General features: G+C 46.8%; 1 protein-coding gene across 1 annotated transcript; it reads right to left on the bottom strand.

Moving 5' to 3' along the window:
• Positions 1-2,711: 2,711 nt before the first annotated feature.
• On the bottom strand, positions 2,712-10,715 carry LOC119394906 (uncharacterized). The gene is made up of 3 exons (XM_037662210.2): positions 10,473-10,715; positions 4,148-4,959; positions 2,712-2,955 (listed from the first exon to the last, which is right to left on the bottom strand). Exons 1-2 carry the CDS (start codon positions 10,482-10,484, stop codon positions 4,165-4,167), a joined length of 807 nt encoding a protein of 268 aa, XP_037518138.1. The 5' UTR covers positions 10,485-10,715; the 3' UTR covers positions 2,712-2,955; positions 4,148-4,164.
• Positions 10,716-19,475: the final 8,760 nt, after the last annotated feature.

A 19,475-nucleotide genomic window follows, 5' to 3' on the forward strand; every position in this document is an offset into this window, starting at 1 on the left:
ATTCTGCAGCTGAATTGCGATATCTAGGATAACGACAAGCAGCCGAGCGCTATGTGAACAAGCGTCACTCTTACCTGCAACCCTAGCCTCCGTGACTAACTTTTACGTGCCGTTGCCGGAGCTTATCGTGGAGGCCACGCTTCAGCAGTATTGCTTTTGCAAATAACCCGGCATATCGAGGATGACGTCAACACGCTCGCACAGCATCTAAAGAAGCCCTGCGGCCACAGCCTCTGTTATTTTGACAAAAAGATATATTTGCGTTCACTTTTCATAACTCGCACATCTCTTTTCGAAATCAGCAGGGATCAAACTGTCCCTACATGCTCCGAAGCCATTTTTTTCAAAGTTCCCCCCAGCTTCCCTGTAACGCTTGAGTGTGCGCAATGTATTTATGAGAGTGCTTTTGACTTGTTATTTCCTAATAATAATAATTGTTGGAGCTTAACGTCCCAAAACCACGATATGATTATGAGGGACGCCGTAGTGGATGGCTCCGGAAATTTCGTCTAACTGGGGTTCTTCAGTGCGCACCTAAATCTAAGCCCACTGGCTTCGAGCATTTTGGTCCCATCAAAATACTCGATGGAGGCAAAAATGCTTGAGGCCGGTGCACTTAAGCCCCAGGCGGTCGAAATTTTCGGAGCCCTCCACTACGGCGTCCCTCATAATCATATCGTGATTTTGGGATGTCAAACCAAATCATTGTTATCCATCAATAGGCGCCCGCCACGGCCGGCATTCGATCCCGCGACCTTAGGGTCAGCAATCGAGTACTATATCCGCTAGACCACCGCGGCGGGTGACCTTTTAGTTCCTATCTCTGTCGTCCGGGGGTGCGCAGTTGCATATACGTATATATATGAAGTGTTGTTTCTGAAACAAAATTGGTTGCGAGCGTAGCAAGCGTTGTGTCTTTCTTGCCCTTTTGTGTCTTCGTTAAAAGTGCGCTACTTCATATATACGGTATCATGATCAACTACTCACCTTTGTGTGCGCAATCTTATCAGAAAAGTGTAAGAGAATCGCGAAGGTTCCCAAGCATTCCAACGCGGCCAGCGCCGAGCTGCGGCTACACGTGTAACAGTTTTTGAGAGTACAGCCCGGTCTCATGAAAATTAAGATGCGCGCGTGGCAATGATAATGAAATTTGCTAAGGTTATCAGATTTCGGTGCTTAGCCATAAACACACCAAAAGTAAATTTGTGTTGTGGCTTGGCTGGGTTAGTTTGTAATAATATACAGTTGCTTCTCGTACTTAACAAGGTTTTTATATGACAGAATCATCCCAGAGATACAGCAGTCGATTTATTTATCAAGCGACCCTCTGACTTTCCGGAAATTCCTCCGAACAAGGCAGCGAGTGGTATGCTTAGACGATCCAGACATGATGCGCCAACTAGCACTCTGCGCTGTAACGGCACATCACTATCTTTGTTGATGGTGATGTGCCGCTCAGTACAAAAATTAGCGGGTTTGCTGCGCCCTTCGATCTGTCCTTTCCGTTACGCTATTGATGTCGTGATCAAACCTGCTCTTCACTCTCATCTTCTCTATACCGGGTGCTCGAAATTCAGCATGATGGTTTCGTTAAAATTCGGCACTAGGAGGTACGCGAAGAGCACTTTTTACATATGTATCCAGGGGGACACAAAGTGAGATGATAATTGTCGCTGTCAGCCGCCCAATTAACTAAGATTGAACAATGAACATTTCAGCGACTACATTAAGAGGGCACGTTTGGATTGAAAACTTGGCGGCAGTCGCGTTTCTACACAATTCCACTTGCAATAATTCTTATAGCATGACTGTGCTCTGAGTTGATATCCCGATGAAAAATTTACCTGCGGTTCGCAAGATTACGCATACTAGACGATGACGATCGGCACAGTTTTCCTCTCTGATGTGACGCGCAGTCATTGCTTGTTATAGCTATAGCCGGTAGTAAAGAGTAACTGTTATAATCTTTGACTACGCCTTCGACTCGTTGTCAGATTAAATGTCACTCGCAACTGCCGCGGCACATCATGGAGGTGCTTTGTTTCAGTCCTCACTGTCTTGCATGCGTAATCATCCCCACAAACGCAGAGCCCTCAACCCTTCCTTCTCTGATGAAGTCCGCAACAACAACTCGCTCCGTCTGTTGGAAGGTGTGAACGTCTGTAGAAATACATTTGCTGTTCACTTGATCTTTCCCACCGTCGTCGAAAGATGGAATGGGACACAGTTTGCACAATTTTTAGCTCAAGAGTGTTTTTGCGTACTGGCAAAAACGTTCTTTAAAAGTTTTTGCCAGTACGCAAAAGTAAGCAGATAGGTACAAAAATTTGTAGCACGAGGGGCGAAAAAAAAAACGTATGGCTGAAACAATTGAGCCAATGAAATTAGTGGCTGACCGAGCATCACGTATTTGGACCACGTGGCATCCTCTGTTTCTTAGTAGAGCGTCTAAGAGCTTTTCTGTCAGGAAGGGAGGTAAGATTTCTCAGAGTGAAATAATCTGGAGTCCCACAGAAACTTTTCAAGGCCCGCACGATAATGAGACACAGCCTTTGTCGTGATTTTAATGCTCCAGAGTATGCCATGTGGAGGAATGTAATTACCAGGCCTTTTTAACCGTTCGTTAAACGAAAAAAATAAAAACGAAAAAAATGTGGACGAACAGAGTTCTCTGCGTTGCTGGGATGATGACACCTTCATAAATGGAGAACTTAGGGAAAACAGGAACATTTATTCAAACAAGAGTATTCACAGCCAGACGAGGTCCTTCGTGTGACCACTGATGCTGCACCAGCCTCTTGTGACGAGTTACCTTTCATGATATGCCCAAATTTCATGTCGAAGCGAGTTTGTATTTTTTTTAATGATGGAAGTCCGCTGACAGGCAGTGTTGGTGAAGAATCCAGCTCCTCTCTGTCCGTCGCAGACTCGGTAGGAGCAGGATGGGGCAAGCTTCTATCGTAGGAAAAATAATATGGGAAGCATCACTTAGTCGCGAACACACACATACACAACACACAAATAAAATTGTATCGACGTACCTTATCATTCACTGATGATTTGCGTACGTATACATTATGAATATCATACCTAGAATTTCCTAGAAGGTTACTTCGCCTTATTTACTCTAAGACATCCAATTAAACACGTCCAGTTGTCCAGTGACCTAGGAAAGTGTTTCTCGAGCGATGGACCCCTGGAACCCTAGTCCCGTGCACCTCTCTCTTAAATATGCACAATTATTCATAACTGTTTTGACTATCGCATGTCTATCTGCAACTTGATTAATAACCTTTCGCAAGAAGCTACATATTTGACAATATTGGCAACGAGTCAGCAATATATTCAACGCAAGGCTTCCAGTATTTCGTGGACTGCAACGTTACTGTATCTCAGTAAAAGCACATTACACACAGCAGTATCTCACAATTGACGAATTAACGGCGTTGCGCTTCTGAGTTCATGGTTGCGAGCTCTCTACCGGCCGCAGCTGCAACATTTGTGTGTGTGGGGGGGGGGGGGGGGTATTTATACAAATAAACAAACAAACAAACACACACACACATTATATATAGGTATATCGGCCTTTTGGCACCTTACACAACACAGTTTAATTAATTAATTTTTTTAATGCTCATTTCGATTCCTTTAAGGGGAGTGAACAAGTTGCTGTGTTCTTCTGCACTGGCCCAACAGGGAGGGTCAAAACACGATACTGTCTGATGGAATTTAAATCTAAGTTTGCGTTTGCCTTTTTTACTATCATGCGCGCAAAGCAATGACAAAACATTAAGACATTCAAGCGTGCTGCACCAAACATACCATTCAACTTTCATCGTTCCTGCGCACTTGCCCACGTTGTCATAGCGTGTTTTTGTCGTCTGACAAACACTCATTCGTAATTTTGCGGTTTTAGCGTAACAGACTTCCAATGTCACCGTACGCGTGCACGACGCGTATAATTAAGAGCCGCAAAGCTAATTGCAACAGAGGACAGCGTATTATTAGGTCCTTTATCTAAGGAGATTGCGACTTTTTGCAAATACCTAACAAGTCCCTTGTGAGTAACGCCTTTTAAGAATGCTTAAATCTACGTATGAGTGTTTAAAGCAGCATCTGCCAAACAGCAAAAGTACAGCCAGCTCACCGTGATGGTGGCGGGTCTCAGCCAACGACCCCTCCGACTCCGACGCCTCCGACTTGGGCACCGCCGTACTGTCCACCAGCGGCTCCTCCTGCGTGTGCGGCCTTCTCGAAACCAGCTCCGCCAGCCTGATGTCCCGCACCGTACGCGCTGCCTGCGTTGGCCTGCAGCCCGTAAGTGGACGTCTGGCCGTAAGTCGAAGTGTGGCCGTACACGCGTTTCGCAGCCTCGCCACCACCGTAGTTAAAGCCACCCTGGCCATAGCCGCGGCCGGCACCGTAGTATCCACCTCCGTAACCGCCGTAGCCAGCTCCGCCGTAGCCGAGGCCGCCATAACCCAGACCTCCGTAGCCAAGTCCACCATAGCCAAGACCACCGTAACCAAGCCCGCCGTAGCCAAGACCACCGTAGCCGAGACCACCATAGCCGACGCGGCCGTATCCAAGGCCGCCATAGCCCCCGCCGTATCCAAGACCTCCATAACCAAGACCACCGTAGCCAAGACCACCGTAGCCAAGACCACTGCCGTAGCCGAGGCCTCCATAGCCGAGACCGCCATAGCCAAGACCAGCGCCGTAGCCAAGGCCGCCGTATCCAATTCCTACGCCCGGTCCGTAACCGCCAAATCCGCCTCCGAAGATGCCACCGCGACTCTCGACTTTCTCCTTGCCTTCTTTCTTGTCCTTGTCATCGGCAGCTGGCTCAACGGCCGGCTCCTCAGTGCTGGCCACAGCCGGAGCATCGGTGGAAGCGACCTCCGGCTCGTCAGCGCTCGACACGAGGGCCAAAGCGGCCAAGATGACCGCGAGGACCAGCTGGAAGCAATGAACGAGACTGAGACATATATTCCGGCCAGTTGTTTTGCGTGCAATGCTTCAAGCAGACCTACTGGGTGCACTAAGCGAAAGGTGCAGGTTCGCCATTTTAACAGATATATTTTCTAAACTACCTAATGACCCCTTAAGCGCTCTGTATAACATAACTTTATTGAGCTTTTCGTATTATCTCAACTGGTGCAGTACGCGATACCGGCAGATGGTTGCACTTAACGTCCCTTCAAATTCGGAAAGTTTTTGCGTATTTTCCCTCTGTATGCGTCTGTACTTCGTGCTTACGGACTTCCTAAACACAACCTTAATGAAAACCAGCAGATAATGAAGCCAAGGGAGCTATAGGGGACGTTAATTCTACTGTTTTAAGTGTATTGTAATAATCGTGATCTAGATGTGAAGAAAGTAAAGTGGATGCAAAGACAACTTGCCGCTGGCAGGAACCGAACCTGCGACCTTCGTACCATCCGAAGGTCGCAGGTTCGGTTTCTGCTAGCGGCACATTCTCTTTTCGTCCAATTTACTTTCTGTTTCTGCTTTCTGAAAACTAATCGTTCATTCCCACCCATCTCTTAGGCTTCTCCAGGAACTGATGCATGAACGCATTATGTTCTTCTATATGACAGTGATGCCTACGAAATAATAATTCGATAAACGCACACCATGCAGCAAATTATACCTACATGAAATATCAGGGTTCATTGTTCTACTTCTGGGGGTTGTATTCTATGAACTTGCAAGCCTACGTATCAGCATTTCTCTCTTGCACAACAGCCTATTCAAAAAAATTTGCAAGATTCTTGTTCACTGGCTTTGTAAAGGTCATTTACCTGCCGTTAATCTCACGTCACCCCCTAAATGAATGACAGACGGGAATAAAAACTAACATTTTGTTGAAAAAAAATAAAAAGAAACGAAACGACGCGTGAGCGCCTGTGTATGTTAATACCGTGGAGAATTCATCACCTCACTTTATACAATCATCGATACGGCGGGCCCACGTAACGTACTTCGCGTTGCCTCAAAGAATACAGCAGGTGGGAGCCTCAAGGTATCAACAGAGGTCGGAAAAGGGCCTCTATAAAGCACTTGTTTCGATACGGAGATGGTCTACTTCATATCCAATACAATGCACTTTCTCGAAATCTGGATTTTTGAGGCACCTCTTGTTCTATATCCATTGATCACATCGCGTTTGCCCACCGCAAAGAAAGCCTGAAAGATTTAAGGCGAAAGCTTTAAGGCCGAACCATATAGAGCGTTTTTGCCGGCGTTTTCCCGGCGTTTCGTACGCCGGCGTCCCTCGACGTCGACGCTACCGGTGACGGTGGCCGAAACGTCCACCTCTGGACGGTCCAGACATCACGGGCGGCAGCGTCGACGCCGGAAGCAGTTCGATCGACGCAGAACCAATCAGCGTGCGGCTGGCAGCGACTTCCGCTACGTAACGGCGTCGTCGCTGCCGCCAAAATGGCTGCCGCCCGCCTCGGATCTAATAAGTCGTCGCCGTGCACAGTGTGGCCCTTAAGTTCTCAACTGATGCTTGTATTTGACTTAGCTTGTTCCCTAGAAGCTTCGACAGCAAAGCGATCGTGATATCTTTGAAGTCTTTCCGAGTGCCGTACTCAAGTTCATCGGTAGGCTTAGCAGGAATGAGTGTATTGGCCGAATACGTGGCCTCAAAGATGTACGGCAGCTTCAAGCTCAGAGGACATATACTGCAAGTTTGTGCTTCTTCTTAATGCCAATAGCTGGCGCTACAAGTCAAATAAAAAAAAATAGACTTTTCGGTGGCGTTGTGTCACTGTGACTCGTTTTCTGCACCACAGAACTGCTAATGAGACATAAAAGCTATAATCAGGAATATATCTTGTTGGTCCATTGACGGAAACTGTACACTGCTTTAGGAGGTGTCAGGTTCATTCCCTCTGGTCACACTGTGTGACGCTGAGCTAACGCTCTTCATATGGTTTGCCGCCCTCAATGACGGCGTTGATGCGACGACGTCGAGGGACGCAACGCCAGGAAACGCCGGCAAAAACGCTCTATATGGTTCGGGCTTTAGATTCCTCGTTAAACGCGAAAATTAACTGTCGGCGTCCCGCGGCCTTAGCGTAAACCCGAGAGATGCAAAAAACCATCATCACATTATGACGTCACAGATCGCCAAATTTGCGACGTTAGCATGACGTCACGTAATGGCGTCATCACATGGCATCGTCGCTTGGTCAAATTGGATCGATCACGGAGGCAATGCAAAGTTAGGTGAAGTGCATAAAGCTTGCAATGCCTCCCATCCTTGAGACAGTGTAAAGTCGCGTTAGGTGCAGAGAGATGTTGGAGATGAGGGAGGGGGGGGAGGTAGGATTAATACACCGACGGAAAATAATGCAAATAATGCAGACGGCAAATGCATAAAGGATCCTGTGAGTTTTTTTTTATGAACAGCGATTTTGAATTCTCAAATAACCAGCCTCTTATGTGCCACTTGCTGCGTTTTTCACCTAGCATCGAAAGGTGAAAAGTGAGAAGGAGTGGAAGAGGATGATTCGAACGTAATGTGGCGCGCTATGACAGCTTTCAGGAGTCCAACGACGAGCACAAGGGTTCCAAAGTATGCAACGACATGCACGATCTCGGTGGTCGTTACCAGGTGCGTAGCCAGAAATTTTTTTAGGGGGGGGGGGTCAACCATACTTTATGTATGTTTGTGCGTGTGTTTGTATGTGTGCATGTATATATATGCCAGCAAAATCGAAAAATTTCGGGGGGGGGAGTTGAACCCACCCCCCCCTCTGGCTACACCCCTGGTCATTACGTGAACCAAAATCCTGAAGTACCTGAACCAAAAGAGTCAAATGGGAATTTTATGCACCTTGTATCATAGCCTCCAGGAAATGCATGTACCCAGCCGCAGACTAGCATATTTTCAAATGTGCACCCTTTAAGTAACAATACAGGATAGCGGTCTATTTGTGGTAGCCGTTTTAGTAGCTTGCAGCCTTCATTATTGCGACGCCCTCACCTCTGGCGCGAAAAAAGAAAAAAAAAGGAACTGTCCGGTCATTATTACGTCAGAACGTCGAAATGACTATAACGTTCTCCGTCAAGCCGACGCCAATAACCGTCTGCATAGTACGCGATTCCGTGTTGCATAACATTAACGTCGTTGAATGACCTTCCTCGATGTTGCGTGTTCTAAAGTAAGTGGGAGTGGTTTCATCCGAGCACGTTTAACGGTGTTTTGGGTCATCAAATGAATCATCTTGGCGCAACAGACCGGACGGCGTTTACAAAACGATTCCTTTACGCCGAGATTTCCGCTAACATTACATCCAAGGACGCTGGCGATGGTCGAAAGCTCGTTTCTCGTCAGAAGCTGTAGCGCTGCTATATGACCCCATCACCGGCCGTTGGCAAATCGTATTTCCGTGCCTTAGGGGAAATCAAAAATAGTAGTCGCCACACTTTACACGTTCTCGCTTCTGAGCCAAAATAATAATAATAATAAGGGGAATTGTCGTTTATAAAAAGCTGCATCTATTCGCAGAGCGCATCCATTTCAAGTAGCAAAGAAGGACGTTTTCAATTTTCTGTCCTCACACCACAGAAAATTCATATTCATTTGAACACATGAATGTGACGGCGGACAGTGGATGTGGGTTTTTTTTTGCTGATATTTTAATGTGCGAAGAGAGACAGGGAATTTGACATTGGACGCTGCCGAGGTAGAAGGCAGAACAATTACCTGTTACGACTTATTTGATTATTATTTGATTCTAGGAGAGCTATAGTAACAGCAGCCATACGTAGCGGCGAGCATCTCAGCCAAACTGCATTCTTTTTATATGCAGGAAACACTGCCAAGTGTGCGGTTAAACGTGCAGTGAATGCGTCACACCGTCAAGCAGTTAATCCTTCACCAGCGTCGCCTATTAATTAAGAGACAGTTGCTCTGTGTACTGACTGTTCTAATAATTTTGCATGCCGCTTTTGAACGGGTGTTTATTGTAGCTCTATCCGCAGATGTCACAAGAACTATTACTCATAAGCTGATAATACATTCCTTTATAGAGATTAGAAAGCTGATACCTGCCGTCTGCGGAAATTTTGCCATTTTTTTAGTATTTGTCTTAGCATTTTCATGCGTACAAAAGCCTTGACTAACAAGTGCGAATTAGTAATGATTCAGTTAAACATTCATGGATGACGCAAGACAGGGGCAATGGACATTGTATCTTCTGCTCGTGTCGAAGTTCATCCACAAGCATAAGTTTTCTCGTAAACTGTTGCGCGGAAAGACGTAGACGGGGAACACAAAAAGACACACACGGAGTGCGCTCCGTGTGTGTCTTTTTCAAAACTTTTTCAAACTTCTGTCTTTTTCAAACTTCTGGTAGCTCAAAGCTTCTAGTAGAACTAAATTTCTGCTACAGTATAACAAAGTTCAAGGTTCACGAACAAACCTCCAAATATTTTCTTGCCTTGCACTGCAGTGCTATAGTTTCGTTTTCAATCGTCTTCAGCTTAAGCACTTTTCTTAGCTTCGGCGGCCAGTAGTGATATAAAGAGAAACGTGAGGACTGCTATTTCAGCTGGATATAATATTTCGGCTAGTGTCGTATCACCGATTGGCACTCCATACAAAAAGATGCGAGGTGTCGCCGAAATATAATTCTGAAAAACTTTTTTTTAACGTTGCGGTCATATATTGGAAATAAATGCATATTGCTTAAAACTCCGCAGAAAGCACTATCAATATCTCGTATGAAACCAATCACTCTTGAAGTATGTGGAAATGATATTTTATATCGCTCGGTTCCGATAGTAGACGTAACGGTTTGACTAGGAAGAGTTCTAGCTGCACCAATGAGATATTTTTCACTAGCGTTCAGAAACACTATGTTTGGTCTCGGACACATGCCTACGAACGCTAGCTAGCTGCGGCACAATTGAATTCAGGTGTACAACTCAGCCACAAACGCCTGTGTGCCATCTCATCGTGAGCATTGCTATAGGGCCGAATTGCCGGTCAAGTGTTACTGAACTGATTGAAGCATTTAGGATTTCGATTTATTCCTAGAAGCAAATAACATGCCGGGATTCATGTGCGGCGTACGGAATTCCTCAAGGTCTAATGAAACTCAACTTCTTACGTAATTATTTTACCTGCTCACAACGAACTACTAGTTTGCTTTGAGCAGGTTACCATAGGCTCGCCTAACTTTAGTCATAGCGACGTTTACACTCGGACCGCGCTACAGCTCAGTCATTGTTCCGGCAAATAAATTTTCGACTGGGCTGATGAAATGAACTTCGCAAACTGCAGCGTGGAGGGCAGGCGGATAATGCAAGAAAAAGTAGAGGAACCAGGTGCGCGAACATGAATTTGTTCGCAGCAGCGTGTTCCTTTACTTTTCGCTGGCGAGATGCGTCTACCAGTTTTCAAACCGATACGCGACAAAATGTCTCGGAGGAGCTATCCGCTGTACGCTTACCGCTGTCTTCATCGTGTTGTCGGCCTGTGAGATCGCACGGAGAATGTCGGGTCGACTAAGGGTACCGCCTTGTGGGGTAGAGCGAAAACCTTTCTCTTCGCGCCGCTGGGCGATGGTGTCCCCTCGGAGGTTACCTCTCGGCTCTTATATACAGCCCACGCCGCCTCATCACGCAGGCACACACGAACTCGTACGCACACACATACACGCGCCGCACGAACATACGAGGCGGCTTTCACCCGTTTCTTGTCTTTTTCATTCAAGGCTGCTGCCGGTGGAGGTGGTGGTGGTGGTGCCACCGCCTCGCCTTTTCTTGCGTTCTCTCCTTCTCCACTCGAGTCACCGTCCTCCTCGCGTCGATAGTATTGGCACGGCCAGCGCGCCATTGCACCGTGGTCTCGGCGTCGTCGGTTCGGGAGCTCGCCCACCTCGGCGCCGTTAATAACACTCGGAAGAGAGGAGGAGCCGTCGGGGATTGTCCCGCGGCCACTCGTTCTCGAATCGCGCGCTGAGGTTTCGCCGGCGCCGCCGAGCAGGTGCGTGGCACGAGAATTCGGCTGTTGTGCTCTCGAGAAAGCAGGATGCGAATAATGACAATCGCGCGAGACGCCCCAAAAGACAGAGGCAGAGGTCCGGCGTCGGCATGCGCAACGGCTCTCGTAAGGCGTTGAGCTTGCGTAATTAACATTAATTTCGCTTAAATACACACAGCACCTTGGCAGCTTAGCAGGTGAGGTGTCGCGCTGTTAAGCTTGAGGACGCGGGTTCGATTCCCGGCTGCAGCGGCTGTATTTCGATGGGGTCGAAATGCGAGAATGCATTTAGGTGCTCTTAAGGAACTCCAGGTGGTCGAATCGAAATTAACCCGGCGTCCCCCACTACGGCGTGCTTCACAAGCGTATCGTGGTTTTTGCACATAAAACCCCAGTGATTAGTAATTATTAGTACCAACACACACACACACACACACACACACACACAACATATTTTCAGTGCGGGCAGAGTTGTGCACTTTGAATGATTTGGCCTTGTTTTGCGAATTTATTATTGCTTTACTAAAGAAAATTCTATTCCAATCCTTTTAGGAGGCAGTAGCTACACCGTCTTCTTCTGTTTTGTTTTGTAACATGGTTACATGAATAACCACGATAACAGCTACCACTGTAAGGCCACATGGGCACTTCTGGCTTACGTCGTATCAATGCGATATGAATTATATGGACACTCCAAGCGCATTTTTGCTGTCGTCGTCATGATCCGTATAAAGACCAAACCGAAGACATCGTCCCTCGCGTCGTATGCTCTATGTGCGAGTGAAAGCGCGCGAGTGCTGCCGGCGAACGCGGCTCAAGCAGACGAAATGAGTAGGCCGCCTCCGTAGCCCAAAAGGCATGTGAAGGGAGGAGTGCGAGGGGAAGGTGGATTCCCCCCCCCCCCCTTGGGCAGGAAATGCGTACTATGACCGACCGGGCCTGGTCGCTCGCGGTCGTGCGCTTGTATCTTTAGAGAGGATAAGCAGACGGCTCACAGCTTTGTACGCGTTGTGCCCTCATCGCGAAATTTGGGTGAATTCATAGACACGAAGGTTGTTTCACTCGCTGCAGTGGCCAGGTTTCCTGAAAGAGTGAGCTGCTAGCCTTTCATCTGTAGCATTCCAATTTGTTGCTATCGCATCCATTGCTTCGCCCTTGCGGCGAGACTGACTTTTTTTTTTCCTCTCAGGTTAACACCGGCCATGTTCATTCATCTTCCGTTTTGGATTTTGGATTGGAAAAACTTTATTTACGTCCTGCAGAACGCGCTCAGCGCGTAGCGGGCGTCTCCCACGTAGGGACCGACAGAGAATACCTGGCGGCCGCCTCGTGGGCCTGCTGGACAGCTCACTCTATTTTCTACCGTATTAAATGACTCGTGGAACATGCGAAGCACTGTGAGTGTTCTGAAAAATTTCTTGGATTGTGGAATTGAAGCAAAGCGAGGTACTTTGATTACGAGGTTATTTAAAGCACTCCCTTATTGTTGTTAAGCATCTGGAACAAGAATGTCGTAGTTATTTCCGATATACAGTCACACGCCTTTATAACAAGCGCTTCCAAGGTTGTTTAGAACGAAGTGACCCGCGTATTGAAGAATTTTAAAGTTCGCACACGGTAACGCTGGCAGTGCAGTCGGGGTATAAGCAATGTTTCGTTATACTGGTCATTTCATTGTAGAGACGTTCATTGCAGAGGCGTTGAACTGTAATAATAATAATTGTTGGGGTTTCACGTCTCAAAACCATGATTTGATTATGAGAGACGCCGTAGTGGAGGGCTCCAGATATTTCGACCATCCAGTGTTCTTTCACGTGCACTGAAGTCTAAATACACGGGCCTCAAGCATTTTCGCCTCCACCAAAAATGCAGCCGCCGCGGCGTTCAACCGTAATTCTATTAGCGCAAGATTTGCTCACCTTTCGTCAACCGCGCGTTTTCTTCACTAATATCAGTGTCTTAAGAATAATTATATTCTATTATTCTTCGTAACATTATCACCGCTTGTACTGTGTCCTTCTTGTCTTGCGTCTCCGTCGTGTTTGCGCTGATTTTCCGAGTATGCATCGCTTCCAAATCGCCCACCTCTCTACCCTATTGCACTTTTTTCTCGCCTTACTTTTTTTTCTTTCGTTGAAGTTAACAACACACAAATTATTAGCAGCGAGGAGATCTAATTAATATAAAGGAAATAAAAAAAAACACAGCATGGGCTAAATGCGTAAGGAAGAAACAAGCTTTGATACCGATTTGCTTCGTTATACGGAAACGTTGCAGGATTTCTTGTACGCCCATCCCGACATGGTAACTTATAGCAACGTGCTGCACAACACACCGGAGAACCGTAGTGATGTCAAGTTGATAGTGGGTCGCCTTCCTTGCGTTTGTTCGGCAAGGTCAAGAGAGCGAGGCGGCGGCAGCGTAGCGAAGGCCTGGCCGAAAATTAGAGCGCGTTCACTTTGTTGCTCGTGGCACGAGCAACTCTCGTTACTGATTATCTGCGGTGGTGACGATGACATAGTCACATCGTAAGCTGGACTTACTAAGGCTTATGCACAGTTGTTGAAGTAAGCGCGAGTTCCGGTTTAGTGTGAGGCTCTCCAGGACGGAAGCCGTCGAAAAAGGCAGTGCGCTGTCGCCTGCTAAGCCATCATCAACTTGATGAATATTTTCGCAGGGGAGCAACAGGCGTCTACCTTGAAATCCAGCTTAGCATCCTTCGTATTGCATTCATTTAGCTGGTTGGTTTGTTGCTCTTCAGTGAAAAAGCGGCAAATGTTTGTTTTAATTATTATGCAACTTTCCTTTTGCCATAATATACCGGGTGTCCAAAGTTAAGCTTTATGGTTTTGTTAAAATTAAGCACTGGGAAGAACGTGAAAACCACATTTGCAGATAAATTATGTATCCAGGGGGACACAAAGTGAGACAATTATTATCGCTGTCAGCCGCCCAATGAACTAAGATTGAATAATTAACTCTTTAATGAGTGCAGCAAGCAGGCATGTTTGTATTGAAAAGTTGGAGGCAGGCGAGTTTCTACACACTTCCACTTGGAAGAATTGTTCTAGCATGTCTGTGCCCCGAGATATCCGGCTGCAAAATTTAATTGCGGTTGGCATGATTACACATGCAAGACAGTGAGCACTGGCGCAAAGCTCGTCCCTAATGCGACGAGCAGTCATTGCTTGATATCGCCAGCCGGTAACAAAAGGGTAACCGTTATCATCGCTGCCTATGCCTTCGAACCGTTGTCAGATTAAACGCCGCACGCAACTGTCGTGGCACATTGGAGAGGAGCTTTAAGCCAGTGCTCACTGCCTTGCATGCGTAATCATGCAAACCGCAAATAAACTTTGCAGCGGGATATCTCGGGGCACAGACATGCTAGAACAATTCTTCCAAGTGTAACTGTGTAGAAACGCGCCTGCGTCCAACTTTTCAATACAACCATGCCCGCTTGCTGCGCTCATTAAAGAGTTAATTACTCAATCCTAGTTAATTGGTTGCCTGACAGCAATAATTATTGTCTCACTTTGTGTCCCCCTGGATGCATAACTTATTTGCAAATGTGGTTTTCACTTTCTTCCCAGTGCTTAATTTTAACAAAACCATAAAGCTTAACTTTGAACACCCGGTATATTTAGTCCTGCATATACGGGTGCTTTGCGTCCCTGATAATCGATAGGTTGACGGTCCGCGCGCACCAGGGGCGTAGCTAGGGGGGGGGGTTCAAACCCCCTCGAAATTTTTCAATTTTGCTTGCGTATATATATATATATATATATATATATATATATATATATATATATATATATTATATATATATATATATATATATATATATATATATATATATATATATATATATATATATATATATATATATATATATATATATATATATATACACGCTCACATACAAACGCACGCACGAACATACAAAAAGTATGATTGAACCCCCCCCCCCCCAAAACAAAAAAAAAATTCCGGCTACGCCCCTGGCGCGCACGGTTGTTTCGATTGAGACATGTGTGAGAGCCAGGCCCGTAACCAGGAATTTTTTTTCGGTGGGGGCCCACTTCCTGATAACCTTGACTTTTTGAGAAAAACAGCTATTTTTATTATTTATTTTTGGTAAAAACACATACTTCACCAAAATTTCGGGGGTGGGGGGCGGGCCCCTATGGTCCCCCCCTCCCCCCTGGCTACGGGCCTGGTGAGAGCGCTGCAATACGGTAGTGCATGAGCGTGGTCATGGGATTTTATTTCATATTTCGCGGGCTTTCTTTAAACGCCGGAAAAAACCACCACGCAACATGTACAGTACTCACGGATTGAAATAGGACACTCGGATCGCGTGGCCGCCTGTACATGCAGCTCCGTTCGTGGGTGCTCATGGAGCCAAGCTGTTGCATTGTGGTATAGAACGAGGGGCAGAACATCTACAATGACATCTACGCAGCAGAATCGCTCCTTCCGGTCGCCAACGAGCACGCCCGTAGTTCATACTATGCCAGCGTGGCGCTCCACGCCTTGCACGTTTTAGCATGCCGACCGAAATGGCCTGCCGGTGCGCACCTCATATATTGCGGCGCGAGCACATGACGCTCTCGATACACGCGCTTCGGCGATGCGGCACGCATGCCGTGCAAGTAAGACACTGGAGTCAGCTAAGTGATTGCGTTCGTTGACGCTACATCAGCCGCTCATTGCAACACGATGCAGATTGGGGCGTGGAACGTGGGCGAAGGAGGCGGGAAAAACACAGGCATTTTACTTCACCGCGACTTGTCACTGCGATTGATAACTGCGACGGTAGCGGTCCTTGCACTTGAATGTTGGCAAAATGCACTGCTTATACATGCACGCATGTAAGGCGCAATCTTTTAGCTGAATCCTGTGTCTTACTTGCACGGCATGCGAGCCACATCGGCAAAGCTCGTATAATGAGATTGTCCTCTGCTCGCGCCGCAATATAGGAGGTGCGCACCGGCGAGCCATTTCGGTCTGCATACGAAAGCGCGCAAGGCTTGCAGTGCCATGCTGACTGCGTGTTGAACTGCAGGCCGGCTCTTTGGCGACCGGAAGGATCAATTCTGCTGCGTAGATGTCCTCTCCCTCGCTCTACACCACAATGCAACACCTTGGTTCCATGAGCACCCACAAGCGGCGCTGCATGTACCGGCGGCCACCCGATCCGAGTGTCCTATTTCAATCCGTTAGTACCGTACGTTGCCTAAAAAAATTGGTTCTCTCGTTTAAGAATGTACTCCACAAAGTAACGAAACGGACCTGGCCCTAAGTGAACATAAAAATTTTGCATGATTGATCTTAGTTAATTAACTAATTAAGCGTAATCTAAGAAGCCTAGTAAGCGTCATATGACGGCAGACCATGTGTCGTTAGTTTCATTCAGTTGCCGTTAACCACTTCTTTTTTTAAATCCTTTGTTCTTGTTATGTGAAACACCCGGTATATCTCATCTTAACGTCATGCATCCCAACTTCGTGTGTCAGCATCATATATCTGGGTCAATCATCACGTAATGCGTGTATTAGCTTCATATAGCTCTTCATGGGGCCTCCGTCGGGGCAAAGGCGTAGGTGTTGTATTATGTGTTCTACGCAAAAGAAAGCAGAGGAGATAAATTTCATGTACCTGGAGAGCACGAGTGGACGTGGCATTGGACTGAGCTGCGCGCGTCAAGAAAAATCTGTGCCTCGGAAAAAAAGAAATGCGGGAAATTTCCACTAAGTCGCGCGAAGATTCGCACAGCGAAGCACGGGCCCGTCGCCCCTCGTACTCCCCGTCGACCGGCACACTAGCTCCGAGGTGCGCGGCTTCCTCCTCGGGAGTACGCACTTTCTTAGGACGCCCCATGGCTGTCTCAGCACGATCGAGCGCAACCAGGCTATGCATTGTAAAGCGGAGGTCGCGCTTTGATGTCTCCGTCTGTGGGCGTGGCTTAGCTACCGCGCATGCGCGGCTTGTCCAGATGGTGAAGTATCTGGTCATCGTGACCATATACTTCACCTCTTGCTTCCTTCTTTTTTTTCTTATTTTCTCTCTCTTTCGTTGATCTTCTGTCTTTCTCTCTTTCTGCATTTCTTTCTCTCTATTTCTCTCTTTTTCACTCTTTCTGTCCTATGCTTTACTCTCTCCCCTCCTCCTTTCACCCCTCCTCACCATCACATCTCTCCTCCACACGCTCACTTCCATTTCCTACCCCCTTGCTGCACTATACTATACACTGCTATGCTATGCTCTGCTGGCGCGCTTGGGCAGCCGAGTGGTTAGGACGCTCGCCTTCAGATCGAGGCTACGCGGGTTCCAATCCCGCCTCGTGAAATATTTTTTTCGGCAAGAATGTTTCTCTTTCTCTTTCTTTGTATCTTTCTTTCTTCCTCTCTGTCTCTCTCTCTCCGTACTCGTTCTTGCACCCATCAGGGATATTACAGGCCACACCGGAGCGGTGGGTAGTGGGATTTGCCCAAATTCTGTGGCACATACGAGTTTATGATGATGATAGCTTTCTGCATCACCGCCGCCGACATTATGGTTTGACTAACAGCTTCGCTGTTTAAAAAAAAAAACGACAGGGAGCGTTTCGCCTCTATAGCCGAAGTGCCATTGCGTGGAGACCATTCGTATTCTCGTTGGCATGCAGTGAGCCAAGTAAAATTTTCTTAATACTCCCTTCAGACATAATTCTGGAACGTACATATGCATGAACGGCGAAGTACACGACACCTTTCGCGCAAAAAGAGTTTTCGTTCACACTAGTTACTAGCTTCTAGTAAAGGATGATATGTGCGAGTTTACCTCATTAGCTATTTTATTTGCGGCATTGTGGCGTTCCTTTTTCTTTTCTTTATGTTATGCGGAGATATGTCTTTGCATTCGTTTTCATATTTTTCGCCTTATATGTCATTTTAAAGCCAGGTAGCTGGAGTCTCACCATTCGCTATCATCGCAAAAGTCGTTGTACCAGACTACATTACCGGTGCCTTAAAGGGGTACTGACACGAAAATTTTCAGTTGTCGTTTTCTTGCGTCAAATAAAAGGCCAAGCCCTCAAGAGCCTAGAAAATGTACTGCTATACATGAGTGCACCCTGAAAAAGTAATTACAGTGTGTTTTTAAAAGCTAGCTTCGGTTCCTACTTTACCCTGACGTCACGACACGGTACGAGTTCCTCGTCACGTGCTCGCGCAAGATATCGCGACGTTTCCATGTCCGCTCCGCACTGTGGCCATTTTGGAAGTCTTGGTACCTGACGTCATTACAACTAGCCAGACTGCTGCATGAAGTCACCAGAGTTAGTACTGTAGCCTGACGTCAAGACAGTGTCGATGTCGGTAGGTGCGCCACGGGAAAATTGACTTTAATATCAAATTAAATATCTTATCAGCATTTGCTGAGCTTCCAACTTGCCCAGACCTGTCTCTGTATCCAGGAGATTTATATGGCAGAGTAAACGCGCCTTCGAAAAAAGGTGTCAGTATACCCCTTTAATTTCCCCGTCTTGTCTGGGACTTTCTTTCCCTCCTGGTTAAGAACGTTACTTCTTATTTTTGCTTTCTCCGCGTATAAATTTCTCACTGCAATGATCAAACTTTGCTCCTTTTTGCGCTGTATAAGCAGAGATTAGAAAAATTGAGCAGGATATGGGCGCACTATAGTTCCGTCGCAGACATTTGGCTGTACCGGCATTCTTGCTTTAGTATTTGCTTCTGCAGTATTCTTGCTAGGAAAACTTGTCTGTTGATGTATCTCGCAAAACTTACACAACTGAAATGGCTTTACCACGGGTCTTTCCCTAGCTCTTAAAGAAAACATACATCACGAACTCGCTTTATTCGTACTGAAAAACCTTTCGCAGCGCACATCTCACAATGAGCTAATGGCAGAGAGGGTAACTATTTCTATTTATTCGGAATAAGGCAAACACATTGTAAGTCTTTGTGCCTAACTCGTTGTTTCTTTTTTCTTTTCTTTTCGTCTTTCACTTCTGTGGTCGTGCAATTTTTAAATAGACCAAGCGCCCTTGCCTGCGAGAGTGATGCTTACTACTTCTATCTCGACCGTTCCGGCCCCGGGAAGCCCCGCGAGCCGAAGAAAAGAAGGCGCTCGTAACAGTCTTTGTTTTCTTACTGTTCCCTCGTACGTATTCTTATTCTTCTTGGGAAGAGGGGAATTATTTAAACACGCGCTATCTGCATTGCCGCGCACGTGGGCGGCCGATCGCTGCTCAGCTCTTGCAACCATCCCCGAGTAAGATGGCTGTTCCGCAGCCTCACGGGCTTTCCAAGCAACACTGCCGACTGCTCTCCAAGCTCTTAAAAGAAAGGAATAATAATAAAAGGGGAGTGGGGGGTGGAGGACGGGTTGCGCGGTTGGCCCATTTGTCGTTTCCCCCCTGCGAGCGTCCGGTGAAAAAACCCAGGGTGAAGAAACGTGGCGCGCA

This window comes from Rhipicephalus sanguineus, chromosome 1 (assembly GCF_013339695.2).
Source record: "Rhipicephalus sanguineus isolate Rsan-2018 chromosome 1, BIME_Rsan_1.4, whole genome shotgun sequence".
Lineage (NCBI taxonomy): Eukaryota > Metazoa > Arthropoda > Arachnida > Ixodida > Ixodidae > Rhipicephalus > Rhipicephalus sanguineus.